This window comes from Panthera pardus, unplaced genomic scaffold, assembly GCF_024362965.1.
Source record: "Panthera pardus isolate Hobbes unplaced genomic scaffold, ASM2436296v1 HiC_scaffold_2, whole genome shotgun sequence".
NCBI classification, from domain to species: Eukaryota; Metazoa; Chordata; class Mammalia; order Carnivora; family Felidae; genus Panthera; species Panthera pardus.
Genome location: NW_026526765.1, coordinates 62,845,865 through 62,862,523, shown reverse-complemented (window position 1 = coordinate 62,862,523; position 16,659 = coordinate 62,845,865). Strand labels below are relative to the sequence as shown.

The 16,659-nt window shown below is 52.0% G+C and overlaps 1 protein-coding gene and 2 long non-coding RNA genes across 8 annotated transcripts in view; 1 reads left to right on the top strand and 2 right to left on the bottom strand.

Annotated features, from left to right (window-relative positions):
• Positions 1-2,881, bottom strand: part of LOC109267523 (uncharacterized) — a 384,515-nt gene extending 381,634 nt beyond the window's left edge. For 2 of the 6 annotated variants that reach the window (XR_008423756.1, XR_008423762.1), the window contains exon 1: positions 2,464-2,881. This is a non-coding gene — a long non-coding RNA (uncharacterized LOC109267523). Of the gene's footprint in view, positions 1-158; positions 362-2,463 lie in introns of those variants that run through there. The other 4 variants (XR_008423755.1, XR_008423764.1, XR_008423759.1 and 1 more) reach the window with 2 other exon arrangements.
• Positions 303-13,235, top strand: STC2 (stanniocalcin 2). Its single transcript, XM_019450340.2, has 4 exons — positions 303-1,895; positions 3,979-4,121; positions 6,648-6,859; positions 12,084-13,235. The coding sequence occupies exons 1-4, from the start codon at positions 1,745-1,747 to the stop codon at positions 12,484-12,486; spliced, it is 909 nt and encodes a 302-aa protein (XP_019305885.1). The 5' UTR covers positions 303-1,744; the 3' UTR covers positions 12,487-13,235.
• The window catches only part of LOC128778270 (uncharacterized), a 15,972-nt gene continuing 12,477 nt past the window's right edge, over positions 13,165-16,659 (bottom strand). The window contains exon 2 of the long non-coding RNA XR_008423768.1: positions 13,165-15,051. This is a non-coding gene — a long non-coding RNA (uncharacterized LOC128778270). The remainder of the gene's footprint in view (positions 15,052-16,659) is intronic.

Sequence of the window (16,659 nt, the reverse complement as noted above, 5' to 3'; positions counted from 1 at the left end):
GGCGGCCCCAACGAGGAGCGCAGTGCGTCCCGCCGCGGAGACCCTGGGCCGCGTCGCCGCGGGCGGTGGGTGATGAAACCTCCCCGGCGCATTACCGCAGAGGGCGCGGGCGGGCAGCGGGGTGGGGGTGAGGGGTGGGAGCTGGTACCCGAGCTCACCTGTTCTCCGGGAGGCGGGTGGGGACGGCGGGGGAGGGGCGAGGGCGGGCCAACCCGGGTGAGTGCGTGCGGCGGGGCGCACGGCCGCGGCGCTCGGGTCCCCGCCCTCCCCCAGCCGCGCGAGCCCCCGGAGCTGCGCCGTCGGACTGACGGTGCCCAGAGCAGTTCCTGTCCCCGGCCCCGGCGCCGGGGAGACGTGAGCGTGCACACGTACACACACAGCGGGGGAAGAGGCGCTCCGAGCGGCGCCCAACTTTCTCCCAGCTTCCGCGGGCCGGGGGAGAAAGCAGCCGGGGCGATGAAGCCCCGGCCGCGCTTGCGGAGGAAGCTCCAACAAGAAAGAAGAGATGGAGAGAATTTCCCCGGGTTTGGTTTTGGGGTTTTGTTTTTGTTTTAACCATTTACATCGATGATTGGAGAGTAAAAGGAACCCGGACCAGGGCGGCGAGTAGCGCTTTGGGAAAATGGAAGAGTGTGTTTGGAGACGCGTAAAGTTGCCTTTCAAGCTCCGACCTCCAGGGCAAGCGATGCTCCGCGGAGGGCTGACTCAGGGCTGCCTGGGCCTCACAGCCACCCGCCTGGAAATGATGCAAGTCCAGTCGGTCACCTGGATCCCTGCAGCCCGGCCCGGAATCCGTCTGGATTGGGGGAGGGGCGAGGAACTGGCACCCTAGGTGTTGCACGGCCCACCAAATCAGAGCAAAAAGAAGGGGGGAAGATGGGCCAGCTGCTCAGGCCAAGTCCTGTATCTAGTGCTTCTGCTCCTATCTGAGTTTGAGAGTTGTGGTGCTGTTTTTTTTTTTTTTTTCTTCTTAATGCAAAGCGTCACAAAGACAGGAATTCCCATATGTGCTCAGTTTGCCCCCAGCGTCACTGTGCCCAGGAGACTCCCAATCTGTCAAGGCTCGGGGTTGGGAAGCTCACTCAATTCCAAACGACAGAAAGGAAACTTTCCCAGCACTCTGCGGGTGTGATGCGAGCCAGGGAACGCTGTCCCAGCGCAGATCGTCGCCTCCCGCCCTTCTTTAGCTACAATCGGAGCTGGGATTCACTTTTATTTTTTTTTAAGTGCCTTCGGCCATAGCTCTGGAGCATCAGCACACGCGCACGCATCTTCGGCCGCGCTCACACTCGTACACGCACGCAAACGCGTGGCCGCCGCCAGGTCGGCAACTTTGTCGGGCGCTCCCAGCGGCGCTCCGCTTCCTCCTGTAGTAGTTGGGCGCAGGCCCCGCCTCCCAGCCGTGTTGTCAAACGGGCCGGGGTCTCGGATTGGTCCAGCCGCTGGGACAACACCTGCTCGACTCCTTCATTCAAGTGACACCAGAGCTTCCAGGGATATTTGAGGCACCATCCCTGCCATTGCCGGGCACTCGCGGCGCCGCTAACGGCCTGGTCACATGCTCTCCAGAGAGCTACGGGAGGGCGCTGGGTAACCTCTATCCGAGCCGCGGCCGCGAGGAGGAGGGAAAAGGCGAGCAAGGAGGAAGGGTGGGAGGAGGAGGGGAAGCGGCCAAGGAGGAGGAAGAGGCGGAGGGGAGCACAAAGAATCCAGGTCTCCGGGAGGGAGGTTTATACCAAGAACCATGTGTGCCGAGCGGCTGGGCCAGTTCGTGACCCTGGCTTTGGTATTGGCCACCTTCGACCCGGCGCGGGGGACCGACGCCACCAACCCGCCGGAGGGTCCCCAAGACAGGGGCTCCCAGCAGAAAGGCCGCCTGTCCCTGCAGAACACAGGTAAGTGCGAGCGCCCCCGAGGCGGAAAGCTGCGGGGAGACAACACCGCGCACCCACGCAGCGCACCCCGGGCGCTTTGCTGGTTAGTGAGCGCCCACCTAGGGCAGCGCAAACTCTTGGGGTGGCGCGGGACATGCAAAGGAAAGCGCGAGGCGAGGCGAGACTCGGTCCGCGCCCGGCTCCGCGCGCCGGGAATCCGCACGTGCTGGCAGGGTGATGAAATGGCTGGGGCAGGACTTGTTGCTGTCCTCCCCGGGGTCGAGGGTAAAAGAGGCAGCATCTGACCAGGCCACTGCCGGCCCCAGAGTCTCCGTTCCGGCGAGAGCTCCCTGTTCCATCCGGGCCGCCCCTCGGGAGGCACCGAGGGTCCCCGGAGCCGGCCTGCGCCCCGCACCCGGGGAACTCTTCCGAGCCGGCTGGCCACGACGGGACCACTCCCCACCCCCCACCTCCTCAAAAGATGCCCGACACCCGAGAACTTTGTAGGCCAGACCGATTACATTGCGAACTTTCCCCTTGGGGGCAATGCTTTCCGGGGAGGGGTGAGGGGAGGTGGCTCAAAGCGTACCTCTGAGGTGCTGCCGCCTTCTCCCGCTCCAGGGCAGGTCAGCAGGCGAAGAAATGGTGACACGGCCCGAACTGTGCGCCGCCGCTGCTCAACCGGCTCTCAGCTCACCCGCATGCTGCCGAGCAGAGCCAGGCGTGCAGGGCACGGGGCTGGCCCTTTTCCCAGCTCCTGAGAGAGAAAGAAAATCTGCCTGCAGCTCCTTCGCTCGGCGCACCCCCCCCCCCACCTTTATGTGGGGGCCTGAAACCCAGCTACAGCGTGCGTGCGCTCACCGCACGAGCAAGAATGCACGAGTGCCCATTAGGGACGCCCGCAGCGAGTGAATCGCAGCCCCGCGCGCTCCTGCCCGGCGCGCCGGGGCCGCGCGTGGGATCATCCGGGAGTCTCCCACCTCCACGCGCGAGCGCCCGCACCCCCCGCCGGCGCGGGGTTCACCCTAGGACCCGCGCCCACCCTTCCCCCTCTCCGGTGCTTTCCCTGAGAACTGAACGTGATTCTCGGTAGTTGGTGACCTCAACAAATACACGCCCCTCATTCTCTCGGTAGATTTAATCTGAATGCGGATTATCTACTCCGACCCCGCCCTTCTTCCAAAATATACTTTTCTGATGTAATTTTGTGGTTGGCTTAAATCAGTGAATTGGGTAGGGGGGAGGGACGGAAGAGAGGCTTTTACGTGCGGCAGCCTGACAGTTAACTCCCTCAGTCTCTCCTTTTGGAGAGATGAATTAGGGCCACGTTCTGCGAAGGAGGGCGGCAAACTCCCCGGTCGCGGGAATTCTAGGCGATTAAGTGATATCTCACACCGGATCTCTATTTAAAAGGAGCCTCTAACTGCGACGTTTGCGTTTCTGCAGGCTAGCCCCCATCTGACTCGATTCCTGAGCCTTCTCGCGACCGCAGCTTCCCTAGCCTGGTATTTTTAATGCTGATGGTTTGGAGGCGCTGCCTTAATAGGAATTTTGTTTTGATTTTTAGGTGTTGAATCATAAAGCTGAATTGAAACTGCTCTTTGGACGCTGGCATTTGGGGGTCAGGAAGGAAATGGCTGTGATTTAACAGCAGCAGCTTCAAGTTCCAAGTAGAGAAGGGTATTTCATTGATGAAGTACAGAAGGAAGAGAGCAAGCTAATCATTTAAAATCTTATTTTTGTGTGTGGGTTTAGGAAGCTGAAATATCTTCTGCTTTCAAACTAAGTATTTCCACAAATACTTTAAGAAGATGGAAAGGATGAAAAGTGGAGTGCTCAGACCTAACTTCTGATTGTGATTTTTGTAACGTAGGTTTGGCTAATTTTTTACAGATACAGTATTTACAAGTAGTGACATTTCCATAAGTAGATTAAATGATGAAATTTTCTTGCCCTGGCTTTTTAGATCCCAAAATAGTCATTTCTAACTTTATCTTCTTAAATTTTCTTTTAGTCATTACTAACTTTTCTTTCAGCCGACCTCTCTGCATTCCCCAGCACGGCTGAGAATTTTGTATACATTTGTATGTAATTCTCATTTTAGCGGAAATCCAGCACTGTTTGGTCAACGCTGGCGATGTGGGGTGTGGTGTGTTTGAATGTTTCGAGAACAACTCTTGTGAGATTCGAGGCTTACATGGGATTTGCATGACTTTTCTGCACAACGCTGGAAAATTTGATGCCCAGGTAAAAACCACATAGAGCACAAAATGTTTTAGGTTGGCATCACATGATTGAAATGTTCATTGGAAGGACTTGTGAACAGATTTCCGTGGCTGATCTTCGTGGTGTGTTTTAACGTTTGCAAGAGACATTCTTGGTGCACAGCAGGATGCCAGTCTCTCCCCAGTCCACTCATGGGACTCTTCTCTCCTGAACTGTCAGGGGGGGTGGCGAAACCCTTCTCCACTCTTAAGCTGTGTCTACACAGGCAGAGCGGGACAGAGAGCAAGCTGAACAATCATCTAAGTATTCTTAACAGAGAGCACAAAAGTCACAACAAATAATAAACATCTTGTAAGGGGACACACTATGTCTGGCCACCCAGAACTCGGTCTGCAAGGCCCATCACATTAGAAACAGTAGGTTCGGGGAGGGAAGGGCAGCGACTCCAATTATACATTCCAAGACTTGTTCTCACCTTCTCAGAAAGAATAAATGGGACACGAACTTTGTAGAAACTCATCATCTCCAATGGGTGTGTGAGCAGGCAACATGGATAATTTGGGGCCTCCAGAATAACAGACTTATTCTTCCTAAGGAGCAGACCCTCCTCTCCTAACCTGAAAACGCTGAATGAGCTCTAGTCTACAGAGTCCTCTAATAAGGCCTAATGCAATCCAGCTACCCCAGAATCCCCAGGGTAGAAAACAAAGCCTAATTGCTGCTCAGGGTAGGGCAAGAACCCAACAAGCCATCTTATGGTCCCAGTGCTGACAATCCAAATACATTTCAGGTGGCAGATGGCCTTGGGCTCACCTTCTTCACGTTCTCCCCAACCCATATATGCACTCTGAAGCTCCCCGACCCCCCCCCCCCCCGTTGCTCTCTCTCATCAACTTCCTCTCCCACTGCATTGGAGAGTGGGAGACAATGTTTGGATGAGGCCAACAGTTTAGGTGTGATTTATGAATGTCACCAGTCATCATCTACTGACATCCTGTAGAGAGCCTGACAAAGCAATGCCTGGGAACCAGAAAGGGATGCGACAGGCCTGGCAACCTACCCTACAGAGGATGTGGGGTGGCAGGAGGGGAAACAGAAGCCAGGGAAGGAAAGAGTAGAACGTTTGAACTCCTCGAGGCTCCCTAATAAAGGATCCCTTCTGGATTAACTGGAATTAGGAAACGTAATAGGAAATCCGGAGGAAAGATGTGTACCGAAGGGCAATCCCACAGGATGTTGGGGAAGAATACCCAAACAGATTGCCGCAGCCCTCAGACAAATTAATCTTCCTTTTTTTCTCAACCAACAGGAGTTATGTTCTCAAGTGTGGAGCATCCCTTTCAAGCTGGTTCTCAGCATGTAACTGCTTCATAGACCGGCACACCCTACCCTCCATCCTATTTGGCTCCCACTGGAAAGTCAGAGCAAAAGGGGCCTCAGGGAGGTAGCTCTTCAGTGATGAGCCACTGTCTGTAGCCATTTCAGTTGCTTCTAAAGGAAGAACTGAAATAAATGTGCTGGCTGGCTTCCCGCTTCCAACCTAACCCCGTTTACTTTCTCAACTCAGTTACTTTCAGGCCTGGCTAAAAACAGAGGGGTGACCTCTCCAGACAGCTTGTTTCTATAGTGATGGGGGAACGGGGATCCCTAGGTAGGCATCCCAGAATGCCTCCCTGCCCTGAGAGGTTGATAAGGGACCTAACGCCCCAGCTTGCCTCCACACCCCCAACAGCTGTCTCCTTTCTAGGATAAGAACAATCTGATGGGGTTGCCAGGAAAGAGAACTGTGGGCCAGATGTATGCCTGGCTGCCTTAGCCACTCAGAGGCAGGGAGTGTGGGGGAGGGGCTGTCAGTTGGGCAGTTCAGACTCCAGATGCTGCCAGGCAATGTGCCAGGCGGGCCTTTTAGAGGCAATAATCCTAACAGTTTAAAGGAGTCGAATCATTTTCAAAAAGGAAAAGAATGCTCCTCCTTAAAGGATAGGAGGAGACAAGGGTATGGGTTGGGGGCGGTGGGAGGCGCTGAGACAGGAAAAGAAGGCACAGATAGCACCCAATCTTGATGTCATTCGTGGAACAGGAGGAAAAGGCAGTGATGTGAGAGTGGGATGAGCAGACACCTTCTACTTGGGGAAAACTCTTGCTGGGAGCTCTGGATTTGCATCTGGCCAAACTCCCCTTGTGTTCCAGAAAGGTTACCACCAAGCCGCCAACACTGAGCTGCCTTGAGGACAGATGGCCACGGCAGCCCCGGGACAAGGGAAACTAGGCGAGCAGCTGGGGAGGAAGGAGGCAGATTTGTTAAGTCTCCCGGTGACATCCTTCTTGGCCAAATGCCGGAGGTATCGGAGGTATCGTGTCACTCAAGACATACCTCCCGATGCAGCGTCAGCCCGTCACCTGCGCGGACGTCAGCGTGAGGCAGGGCCTTAAGGTTCAGTTGTCACAAAGACCCCGTGTCAGCCCAAGAAGGGCGGACGTCTAAGCTTATAACAAGGACTTGTCTTTTCTGCCCCACTCTGTCTTCTCTGTCCTCTCTGTTCCCAGGGCAAGTCATTTATCAAAGAGGCCTTGAAGTGCAAGGCCCATGCTCTGCGGCACAGATTCGGCTGCATAAGCCGGAAGTGCCCAGCCATTAAGGAAATGGTGTTCCAGTTACAACGGGAGTGCTACCTCAAACACGATCTGTGCTCTGCCGCCCAGGAGAACACCCGAGTCATGGTGGAGATGATTCACTTCAAGGACTTGCTGCTGCACGAGTGAGTGCCGCCCCCACGGGGGCCATGGGGAGAAGGGGCCCCGCTCCACTGGTTGGTGTTAGAGGCGTTCCAAGGGGCTTGTTGCTGGAGGCCAAACTCCCGTCAGACGGGAAAGGTTGCGCTGTACCTCAGAAAGCTGCACTGACTCCCCTGGGAGTCCCTTTCCTGCTGGCCTTCAGGAAAAGCGAAAGAACTTTCCACCATTGGCTTCACAAGCATAAGCGACAGCAACAGAAAATATTTTACTAAGCATGAAATGTGTAGGATTCAGAAATACGGCTTCGCCTTCCCCTCAGCCCAGATCCCAACAGTTGTGAATACTCCAAATGGCCATGAAAGTGCCCCTGAGCACTCGTAACAGTCGTTGGCCGTTTACTGAGTGCCAGGCATTGTGCTCAGGTGTTCACACGCCCCTCTTCCTGGATCCTCACAGAAGCTCTGCGAGCTAGGCGTCATCCTCCTCTCCATTTTATAGATGAGAAAACGGACTCACTGAGGTGAAGGTCACACAGACAATGAGAGGCAAAGGCAGGCAGTCCCGCTCCAGAATCTTACATGCCAAAAGCTGACAGCAATAGCTTTTTTTTTTTTCCCCCTGCCTCCGTAGCCCTCTTTCCTTCAAAGGTCCATTTTACCTTCCCTAACACATGAATGCCCTCCCAGAGGAAACTTTCACAAGACCAATGTCAAAAACTTACCAGCTAAACACCTTTAGGCCAGAGTGGGTAAATATGAGCTCACCTATTTAAAGACTTGCAATGCAGTAATAAACCCCGGACATCTTAGCATCTTAGTCCTTAAAATATATATATATATGTATATATGTGTGTGTGTATATACATATATATATATACACACATATATATACATATATATATACATATATATATACACACATATATATACATATATATACATATATATATACACACATATATATACATATATATATACATATATATATACACACATATATATACATATATATATACATATATATATATATCTCATCTATGGGATCCTAAACTTTGCAAAGTGATAAAGCACGTGGTATACAGTTGCTCCTGACATGAAGCATGGGCGGTGGCTTACAATAGCTCCTGCCTCAGCAACTTAGGGCACCGCTGGTCTCTATCTGTACAATTTTATGAAATCTTGCTCCTTCGTTGGTGCCATGGCCTTCCCCAAGCCGTGTCACTAAGCAGACTGCTCCCCACCCGACCCACACCACTTGGGTCACAGAGGCCAACCATCACCCGTCACTTTCCATCAGGTTATGAGGCTGTAGGTATCTTGCAACACCCCTGCTGCGAATTATAAGATTCGCCGTGAATCTCTGCAGGCAGCTCTTGCCAGGAGCAAAATGATGCTGCCTTTTCCTTAGTCACACTAACATCCACTAAAATATCTATCATTCTTCCAAATACCTGTAAGGAAACAAAGCAACAACAGCTTCCACAACAATAACAATAATGATAATAGCTATCATTTTGTGAGTGGGCCAGGCCCCTGGCCAGGGACTTTACCTGGACTGTCTCATGCACCTTTCCCAACAGGGCTGGAAGATAGAGATTACTATCCCCATTCAATAGAGGAGGAAAGGGAAACTAAGAGATTAAAGATCCTGCTCTGAGGTTTGATCCCTACTTTCCAGCTTGGGAACTGGCAATATATATGACTAAAGCTGATTATCAGGAATAGACATCAAACCTCCTTGCCCCTGACCTTCTCTGTCCCCATTAGACCTGCTGAAGGCTCACTGGCCCCCAGATGTAGCAGAGGTTTCTCCCTTTTCCCAAATACACCCCATTTCACAAAGAGAGCACTGTGAAATTCCCTTCCTTCGAGTTGCCTCTGGAAGAGGCAAATGTCCCATGGCTGAGAGAGTCCTGAAGCTCCTTTGTCCTCAGTCCACTGTCATCCACTATAGATAGTTTGTTTGGCCTCAAGAATGGATGATGTGCACTAGTTTATAAGTCAATAATACATTCCTGGAGTGCAAGGAGACTTTGCCTTTTTCAAGATTGGAGAAAAATCTTCTTTGGGAAAACTGAAGGTTTCGGAGGGGGTTTTTGTTTGTTTTTTGGTGTTTTGTTTTGTTTTGTTTTTTGTTCCCCCCTAGAATTTAAGAAGGAGGAAAGCCCTGTGGCTTTTCTGGTGCCTCCTCCATGGAAATATAGCCTATGGGGGCATGAGATTTTTACTTCCGAAGGACTCCTTGGTCATTTAGAATGAACACTTAGCCCCCCACCCCAGCCCACTCTGGGAATGCAGGTGGCTCACCCTGTAAGTGAGCCCAGGCCTCTTCTGAGAACACTCACTGTGCCTGCACACAAGTCCTCTTCCCTCTTGCTAAGCCAGGACCTCCAAAAGTGGGTCTCACCTAACCCCAACTCCCCACAGACACCCCCCCCCCCACTACCTGCCCTTCTGAAGCCATGACTATGCACTGCATCAACTTGAACTTCAGGCTGAATTGACTGAGTTGTGCTTTAACTATCTTAACCGATTTGGGCACAAAGGATCCTGTCAGTCCCCAATTATCAAGAAGACCATTTAAGAACGTGTGGCGTTGGTCACAGATAACAAAATGAGAACTGAATTTGCTTTTCATTTTAGAGAAGAGGAAATCACAGTCACTCCAGAATCCACATCACCCCCATTCCTCAATCCAACCCCCCTCCACCCCAAAACACTCATGTTTGGTTGAAGCGGCTCCCTTCAAGCTCTCTGCTTCCCTCTGTTCCTCTCACCCCTTCCCGCCCCACTTTCTCCATATCAACTGCCTTGGCTACCACACGCCCTGTCACTGGGTGCTGGCAGCCTCCGGGCACATCCCCCTCCAAGTATTTTTTAAAATCCTTTAGCCTTGCTGACACCCAGTTCAGAAAGCTGGGCTTTGTCATTAGACACAGGCTGAGTTTGCAGCCTGAGAAGGCACCACGCCAGCTCGAAACACGGCTTAGATTAACACACACCCCTCCCCATGGCTCACAGCTTTCTCCTCGGGAGAGGGTGCCAAGGGCAGGAGAGAGTGTGGGCTAGTCCAGCCTTCTCGGATCCGCCTTGGGGTTCTGAGAGCTCATCTGGCAGGCAGACTGCCCTGGCAAAGGAGGCCAGGAGGCAGCCTATACATTCCCAAGAGAGCCCTCCCCTTACCCTGGGGCAAGAAACTCGGAGAGCACCGGGCTAGTCCCAAAAAAGAGAGAGTCTCAGCCCCTACAATTTGCTCATCCATCCCCAGAGGGTGGCAGGTGCAATCAGGTGCTAAAATCCTGATGCTGTGGTAGCAGATACATTCCATGACCTTGAGCTCCCTCAGGCAATCAGTTGCTAGTTGTCAAAAGATGGAAGGAAACAAACACGCATTGAACATTTCTTCTGTGTTGCCCCCTACCCTCCTCTGTTAGCCCGAGGAGTGTTATCGCTGTCCTTGTCACTGTTAGGGGCCTGCCTTAGAGAGTTTAAGCACCCTGTCCATCAGCCATGCACAGACTCTCTGACTCCAAAGGCATCAAGTAGGCCTTAAAAGGCAGCTTGATCTCTATCAGCCAGAACATTCCTCTTCTCTGCTCTCAGCCCAGCTCTAGGCCTTCCCAGCCCAGAAGCTTCCAAAAACTACTTTCTCCTCTCCCCCCGTCACCCCCCCCCCAGCCATCTCCATTTTTACATCTATGACATGAGGATAGTTCAATCAACTACAACTTGAGGACTAATTCATAAAAATGGCAGTAAACTACTTCACAAGTCCTAAAACACAATCTGCTCTTCATGCCTAGCAGCAACTGTCAGCTTGCAAAGAAAGGATGATGTGAGCTAAAATGCAGCCACCCAGGTGGCCCAGGCTCACAGAGGGAAAAAAGTCTTGCCCCTTCTTATAAATGAGCTCCCGTTCCAGAGTGATTTTCCTGCCCCGGGTGATGGCCCAGAGCTGCACAATGCTCATGGTCAGATATACCCAGAAATACTGCTAGCCAAGGACTGCTTGAGAATGCTAGTTAGCCACATGAAACACTCCATACCCGCCTCGGGGATTCTAAAAGGCCAGTGAGATGTAAGAAAGGTTCAGTGAGTGGGCCATGAGAGCCCATTGCTGGGGCCGCCTCTTACCAGATAAGCCCATAAAAGCAGACACACCGTGTCCGCCTTCGGCACACAACTCCCACCCCATGTTGGCATGATGGGGCCGTTCTTCCTCCAGCACTTTTCCTAAAGAACAACCCAGGGCAGCTGGATGGCCTGAGCAATGCTCTCCCCTCCAGAACCGAGTGTGTTCATCTCACAGACGGCTGGCGCTCATTCCAACACACAGGCACCTTGCAGCCAGCCCTCACCTCGAGTTCCAGGCAAGCCGAGGTGGGAAGAGTAGAGATGCTTGGATAGCCACTCCCCTTCCTCAACCTTTACTACCAGGAAAGGGAAGATCCCAGGGTGGCCGTCTGCCTCCCACCCTTCTCCACCGATCTCAGACTCTTCCAGGTACAGATGGAATTGCATCCAGTACCTTCCAAAAACACCCTTCTTCATCATGAGCCTAAACCAGGGGCAGACACAGACATGGGAGATTGGCTTCTTGGGAGTCTCACTTAAGGCTTAAGGCTTACCCAGGAGAGTGGCACCAAGTGCAAAGCCAGCCGGCCCCACCTGACACCATGCTGCAAGAGGGCGATGGGGAGCTCCCCAGCCCCAATTTTGATGGCTTCTCCTCCCCTGCCAAAAAAGAGTCCTCGGTTTGGTATTTCAGACCCTTCGCCATTTGCCTAAGCATTATTCCACTGGCCCCCAAGACACTTCACTGCTCCTCCTGCTAAAAAGCAGACCCTAAGCACGACCTGTGCTCCTTTTCAACATTCACACAGCCGCCCTACCTGGCATTCTCACCCACCTTCCCCAGAGGCTCTTCCTTTTATTGTATGCACCTGTAAATTGCCACTGGCCCTTTTCCTGATGGTAGGCTCTGTCACCAGTCTCTCTCCAATGCCTGGCGTGGAGCCTGGTACGTAATGGCCACCTAGTAAATGGTAGTTGGAGGCCAGCACTCCAGAGGATATGTATAAAAGCTGGAGGCCATTCCAGAAAACATTTTCACCAAATGAAACCCAAGCCAGGCATGGGCTGTATCTCTCTTGCCTGTGTCACCGCTGCCCTCTGTGGCCCATTCGGGACTGGTTCCATTCTCGGTCTCTCTCTCTCTCTCTCTCTCTCTCCTGCTTTCAATCTCTAGACCCTACGTGGACCTGGTGAACCTACTGCTGACCTGTGGGGAGGAGGTGAAGGAGGCCATCACCCACAGCGTTCAGGCTCAGTGTGAGCAGAACTGGGGAAGCCTGTGCTCCATCTTGAGTTTCTGCACCTCGGCCATCCAGAGGCCTCCCACGGTGCCCCCTGAGCGCCAGCTCCAGGTGGACAGAGCCAAGCTCTCTAGGGCCCACCACGGAGACACAGGTCACCACCTCTCGGAAGCCAGTAGTCGGGAGACGGGCCGAGGTGTCAAGGGTGAGCGAGGTAGCAAAAGCCACCCAAACGCTCATGCCCGGGGCAGAGCAGCCGGCCACGGGGGCCAGGGAACTTCTGGAAGCAGCGAGTGGGAGGAGGAACAGTCTGAATACTCCGATATCCGGAGGTGAAACCAAAGGCTTGGCCGGGAAATCTTTCCTCCATGCCGTCCATTTTCTTCTCTATGGACATTCCAGAACATTTGCCATTAAAGAGGGGGGATGTCACACGCAGGATTTGGTGGGGATTGCGGACTTGATGAAGGCGTGTGCTAGCGGAACGAACAGGTGAGGCGGAGACGGCCTGGGCAGCGGCGAGGTCTCGGCTGTGCCCGGTGGGTTCCACACTTGCACATCCTGAAGTGAGCGTGCCTCGCAGCCTCCTTGCAACTTTGTCTTCTTTCCAACCGTGGAGCCACTGGGCGGCGGCCTGCGGTTTGCTCTGCTGTGGGGGAGGTGGGCCAGGGAAGGGCAGGGGTCGGCAGGCCCATCAGCTAGACCTCGCACTTGGTGCTGGGCCCCGGCCCGCATCTTCCGGTGCTGTCTTGGCAGAGGGCGGCTGGATTCGGATGCAGGGGTGAATGTAAAAATCGAGCTGGGAGTCAGAAGGGTGGAGAGGAGACAGGGCCGTGTGGGTGCTTGGTGCCGAACGGAAATTCCGTTTCTTGCATGGGACCTTGAGGTTTAGAGCTGCTTGGGACGGGGAGGGCAAGGGTTCTACGTGTAAGTTCTGAGCCATTGTTCTGTCTGGGGGACCATGTCCGAGGGAGTGGCCCCTGTGTGTTTGTATATTAACCACTGCTTCAAATCTCTATTTCACTTTTTTATTTATCCAGTTACATCTACATACCTGTCATCTAAATAAATGGCTTTCAAACAAAGCAACTGGGTCATTAAAACCAGCTCAAAGGAAAAAGAAATACAGCCCATCTTTGGGGGCTGGTTTTTTTTTTTTCTTTTGAGTGATATTTTAAAAGGAATCAAAGAACGGTGTACCTGTACATCTAACTGCCTGGCGTGGGCTTCTAGCCACTTAGGGCAAACCACACACCCGGAGGAAAATGCACACACGAGGAGTACATTTGACAGATTTTCTTTACCATTTTGTTACCTCTCCTTGACCCTCAGCCAAGATCGATAAAGCCCTGTACCCGATGCCATGAGGCCAAGTTGGAAACGTGGCTTCTGGGTTTAGAGCATGGAAAGGGGGAGAAGAGAACCAGATGACTGTGATTTCCAGCGAGAAATGCTGAGCTTTTTTACATAAATGGAGGAGACCGCCAGGAAGCACTGAGAGACAGGATTTTCCAGATCCGGACTGGAAATTTAGCAACGAAGAAAAGAGTCCAAGTGGACAAAAGAAAGAGAGGTGGGACAGAAGTAAAATTCCAAGGCAAGGAGGGAGAGGATTATAATAAAGGGTCAGCGCTGGGGTTCTTGTGATTGTTCAAAATGTTCCATAGATAGGCCCTTTCTTTCCCACTGGGTTATCACATTAAAGCTTATCCTTTCTTGCAGCCAGTACTCAAATAGAAGGCCAGTATTACAAAGAATAGACGGGTGTTCTGGGCCAGCTCCTTCTAGAGCAACAGTCAGCAAACTCTTTCTGTAAAAGTCCAGATAGTAAATACACTATTTTCAGTTTGGTGGGTCATGTGGTTTCTGTCCCAAAGACTCAACTCTGCCATTATAGCATGAAAGCAGGCATACAGAGACAACACATAACAAAGGGGTTTGGCTCCACTCCGGTAAAATTATATTTAACAGGTGCCCAACTGGATTTGGCTCTTGGGCCTGAGTGTTCTGACCCCCGTTCTAGTGAGTTGGCAAAAAAGGAAGCATCCTCCATTTATATCAGCTTATAGCTCTCCCTCAAAGCAACCTGAGGCCAGAGATAGAGAAGCTAAATTTATCTACTCTAACATAACTTGTTCCAGGGAATGCCCTGACCCCAACCCAGCTAGTATTTATATACCCCAAATCCAATCTCCTTGGTTCCAGCCTCCGGCTGGAAGGTCATCTCCCCGAATCTTTCATGTGCACGTTGGAAAGAAACCATTTGGGTATGGGGGGGGGGGGTGGGGGAAGGTGACAAAATGCTGGGAGAAGCACCTAGAAAGAGCTAGAGCTGTAGGAAGCAGAAAAGCCAGCTCTGCCTGTGGGGGGAGGAGGAGCGATGTGTCAGGCTCTGCCATGGGAACCGAGCGTAAACCATGGCTGTCTCATGCCATGGGCCACTGCAGCACGTTGACCGTTTTACTTACATCACTCAAAGGCTGAAACAATAACATTCTCCCGCGTTGCTGGGTCGGCCGTTCGTTTGTTCGTCGGCTCCTGGGCTAGATGTGTGAAAGGCATCGCTTTTATATTTTCCTCAGTGTAAATGTTTTATGTGTTCGCCTACTGATGTCCTGTTTGTTGCTTCCATTGTAAATATTTGTCATTTGTATTTATTATCTCCGTGTTTTCCCCCCAGGCATCAAATTGCTCATTATGTCCATTTAAACCCGTTCACTGATCTCGGTTGTATATTTTTCACGCCACTGGTTTGTTTCTTCTCAGAAGTCAGGTAGATCTCCTTTCGTCCTGGTTTGTAATGTTTCGAGGCACACGGTAGTATTTATTGCTAAGGTTCTTCTGCTCGAAACTGAGTAAAGTCCAAATTCCTGTAAGGGTTGACAGAGGCATTTGTACAATCTAAAATGTAAGCAAAGAAGTCATTAAAAATAGACACTCAGCTTGGGCTTCATACTTCATACAAATTTACTCATGAGCCTTCCTTTAAGGAAGGATGTGGATTTCCAAATAAAGATACGGTGTTTATTTTGAGCTTTGCATCTTAACAAGATGATCTGAACACCTCTCCTTTGTATCAATAAATAGCCCTGTTTTTCTCAAAGGAGAGGACCACCCTAGTACCGCGAAATGCTGACACCTGACACCAAATAAATAGAAAACACCAGCCCAGAGCTGTAGTCATACTTAGACACACACACAAAGAGAGAAACTTAAACGGGAACCAAGCAAAAGGCTTTTCTAGAACAACATGGGAAAACAATGCTACCAGGGCCCATTTCCTACGGAAGAACAACCTCATCTGATCTCAGAATTGGCACCACATGAGCTTGCTAAGTCATAACGTCTATCTCTGTTACGGATTTAGGCAGCAGGACCTGTACACTGTCACATGGCATTATTTTTCTCCAATCATGAATAAAGATTTGAAATAAATGGCTTTCCCTTGAGTAAGTGTTCCTGTCTGAGAGCGCTTTGGACAGCCAGTGTGTGGGGGGAAGGCTGTGAGCAAGTGAGCCTTTGAGTCCGTTTAAAATGCTGGGTGTTCTGTTTGCGGGTGGGGGGGGGGGCGGGGGACCAGGTGAAGATGACCGTCCTGGGCTTCTCCTCCATTAGAGGCACTCTGTCCAAACCGCTGCCTGAGTCGCCAAGACAAAGAGGAAGATGCACTCCGTGCAGCCTGCCTAGAGGTGCCAGTCCCTCTGGTCTCACCTGTGCATCTCCCCTGTGGCCTGGCCACCCTTTCTTTCACACTGAGCTTGCGGCAAGTGCCACCGGCGGGACAGCTCAGCAGCCTGGCACCAGCAGGGAAGCTCACTGCCGCCTCACCACAGCAGAGCAGAGCTTGGAGTTCCTGGTTCCCCCCAGGGTACACGCCACTGGTGTGCCTACCACGTGCCGGGCACCATTTTGCATCTGTTACCTCATCCGGACTCCATCCTACAAGTAGTGGGTATCACCCCCGTTTTACAGGCGCAGGAACTGAGCTGGGGGAAGGTCAGCTGGTCCCAAGCCCCACCATGTGGCTAGTGGGGGGGGGGGGTCTGCACCCAAACCCAGATCTGTGACTCTAAGCCCACCTGCTTTCCCCTTCTTTGGGCTTAGAACCTCCACATTTGATTTCTTCTTAATTTAAACCAATCACTAGTATGCCCATTTTACACAAGGCTTAGAGAAAGAATAATTATACTCTTATATTTATAGCACCTCTGAGGAGCTCTGCTTTAGAACGGAAAGGAAAATTGTTGCCCTCACCTTTCCTCTCTGCAAAGACTCAAATTTTGGTTCAGATAAGGGAGAGCAGGAGAATCGTGGAGTCTCATCACTTTTCTGTGCACATAGGTAGTTTTTTTTAAGGCTCTCTCGGGCGCGGCTGAGGGGAGCTTTGGGGAGCGGCTGGCTTTTCTGAACATGCAGCTAGAACTCTCTCCACTAAACCCACCCAATCACCAGCTCCATCTGAGAAGCCAGGCTCCCCGGAAATCATCACCACCCTCCTCGTGACACCTG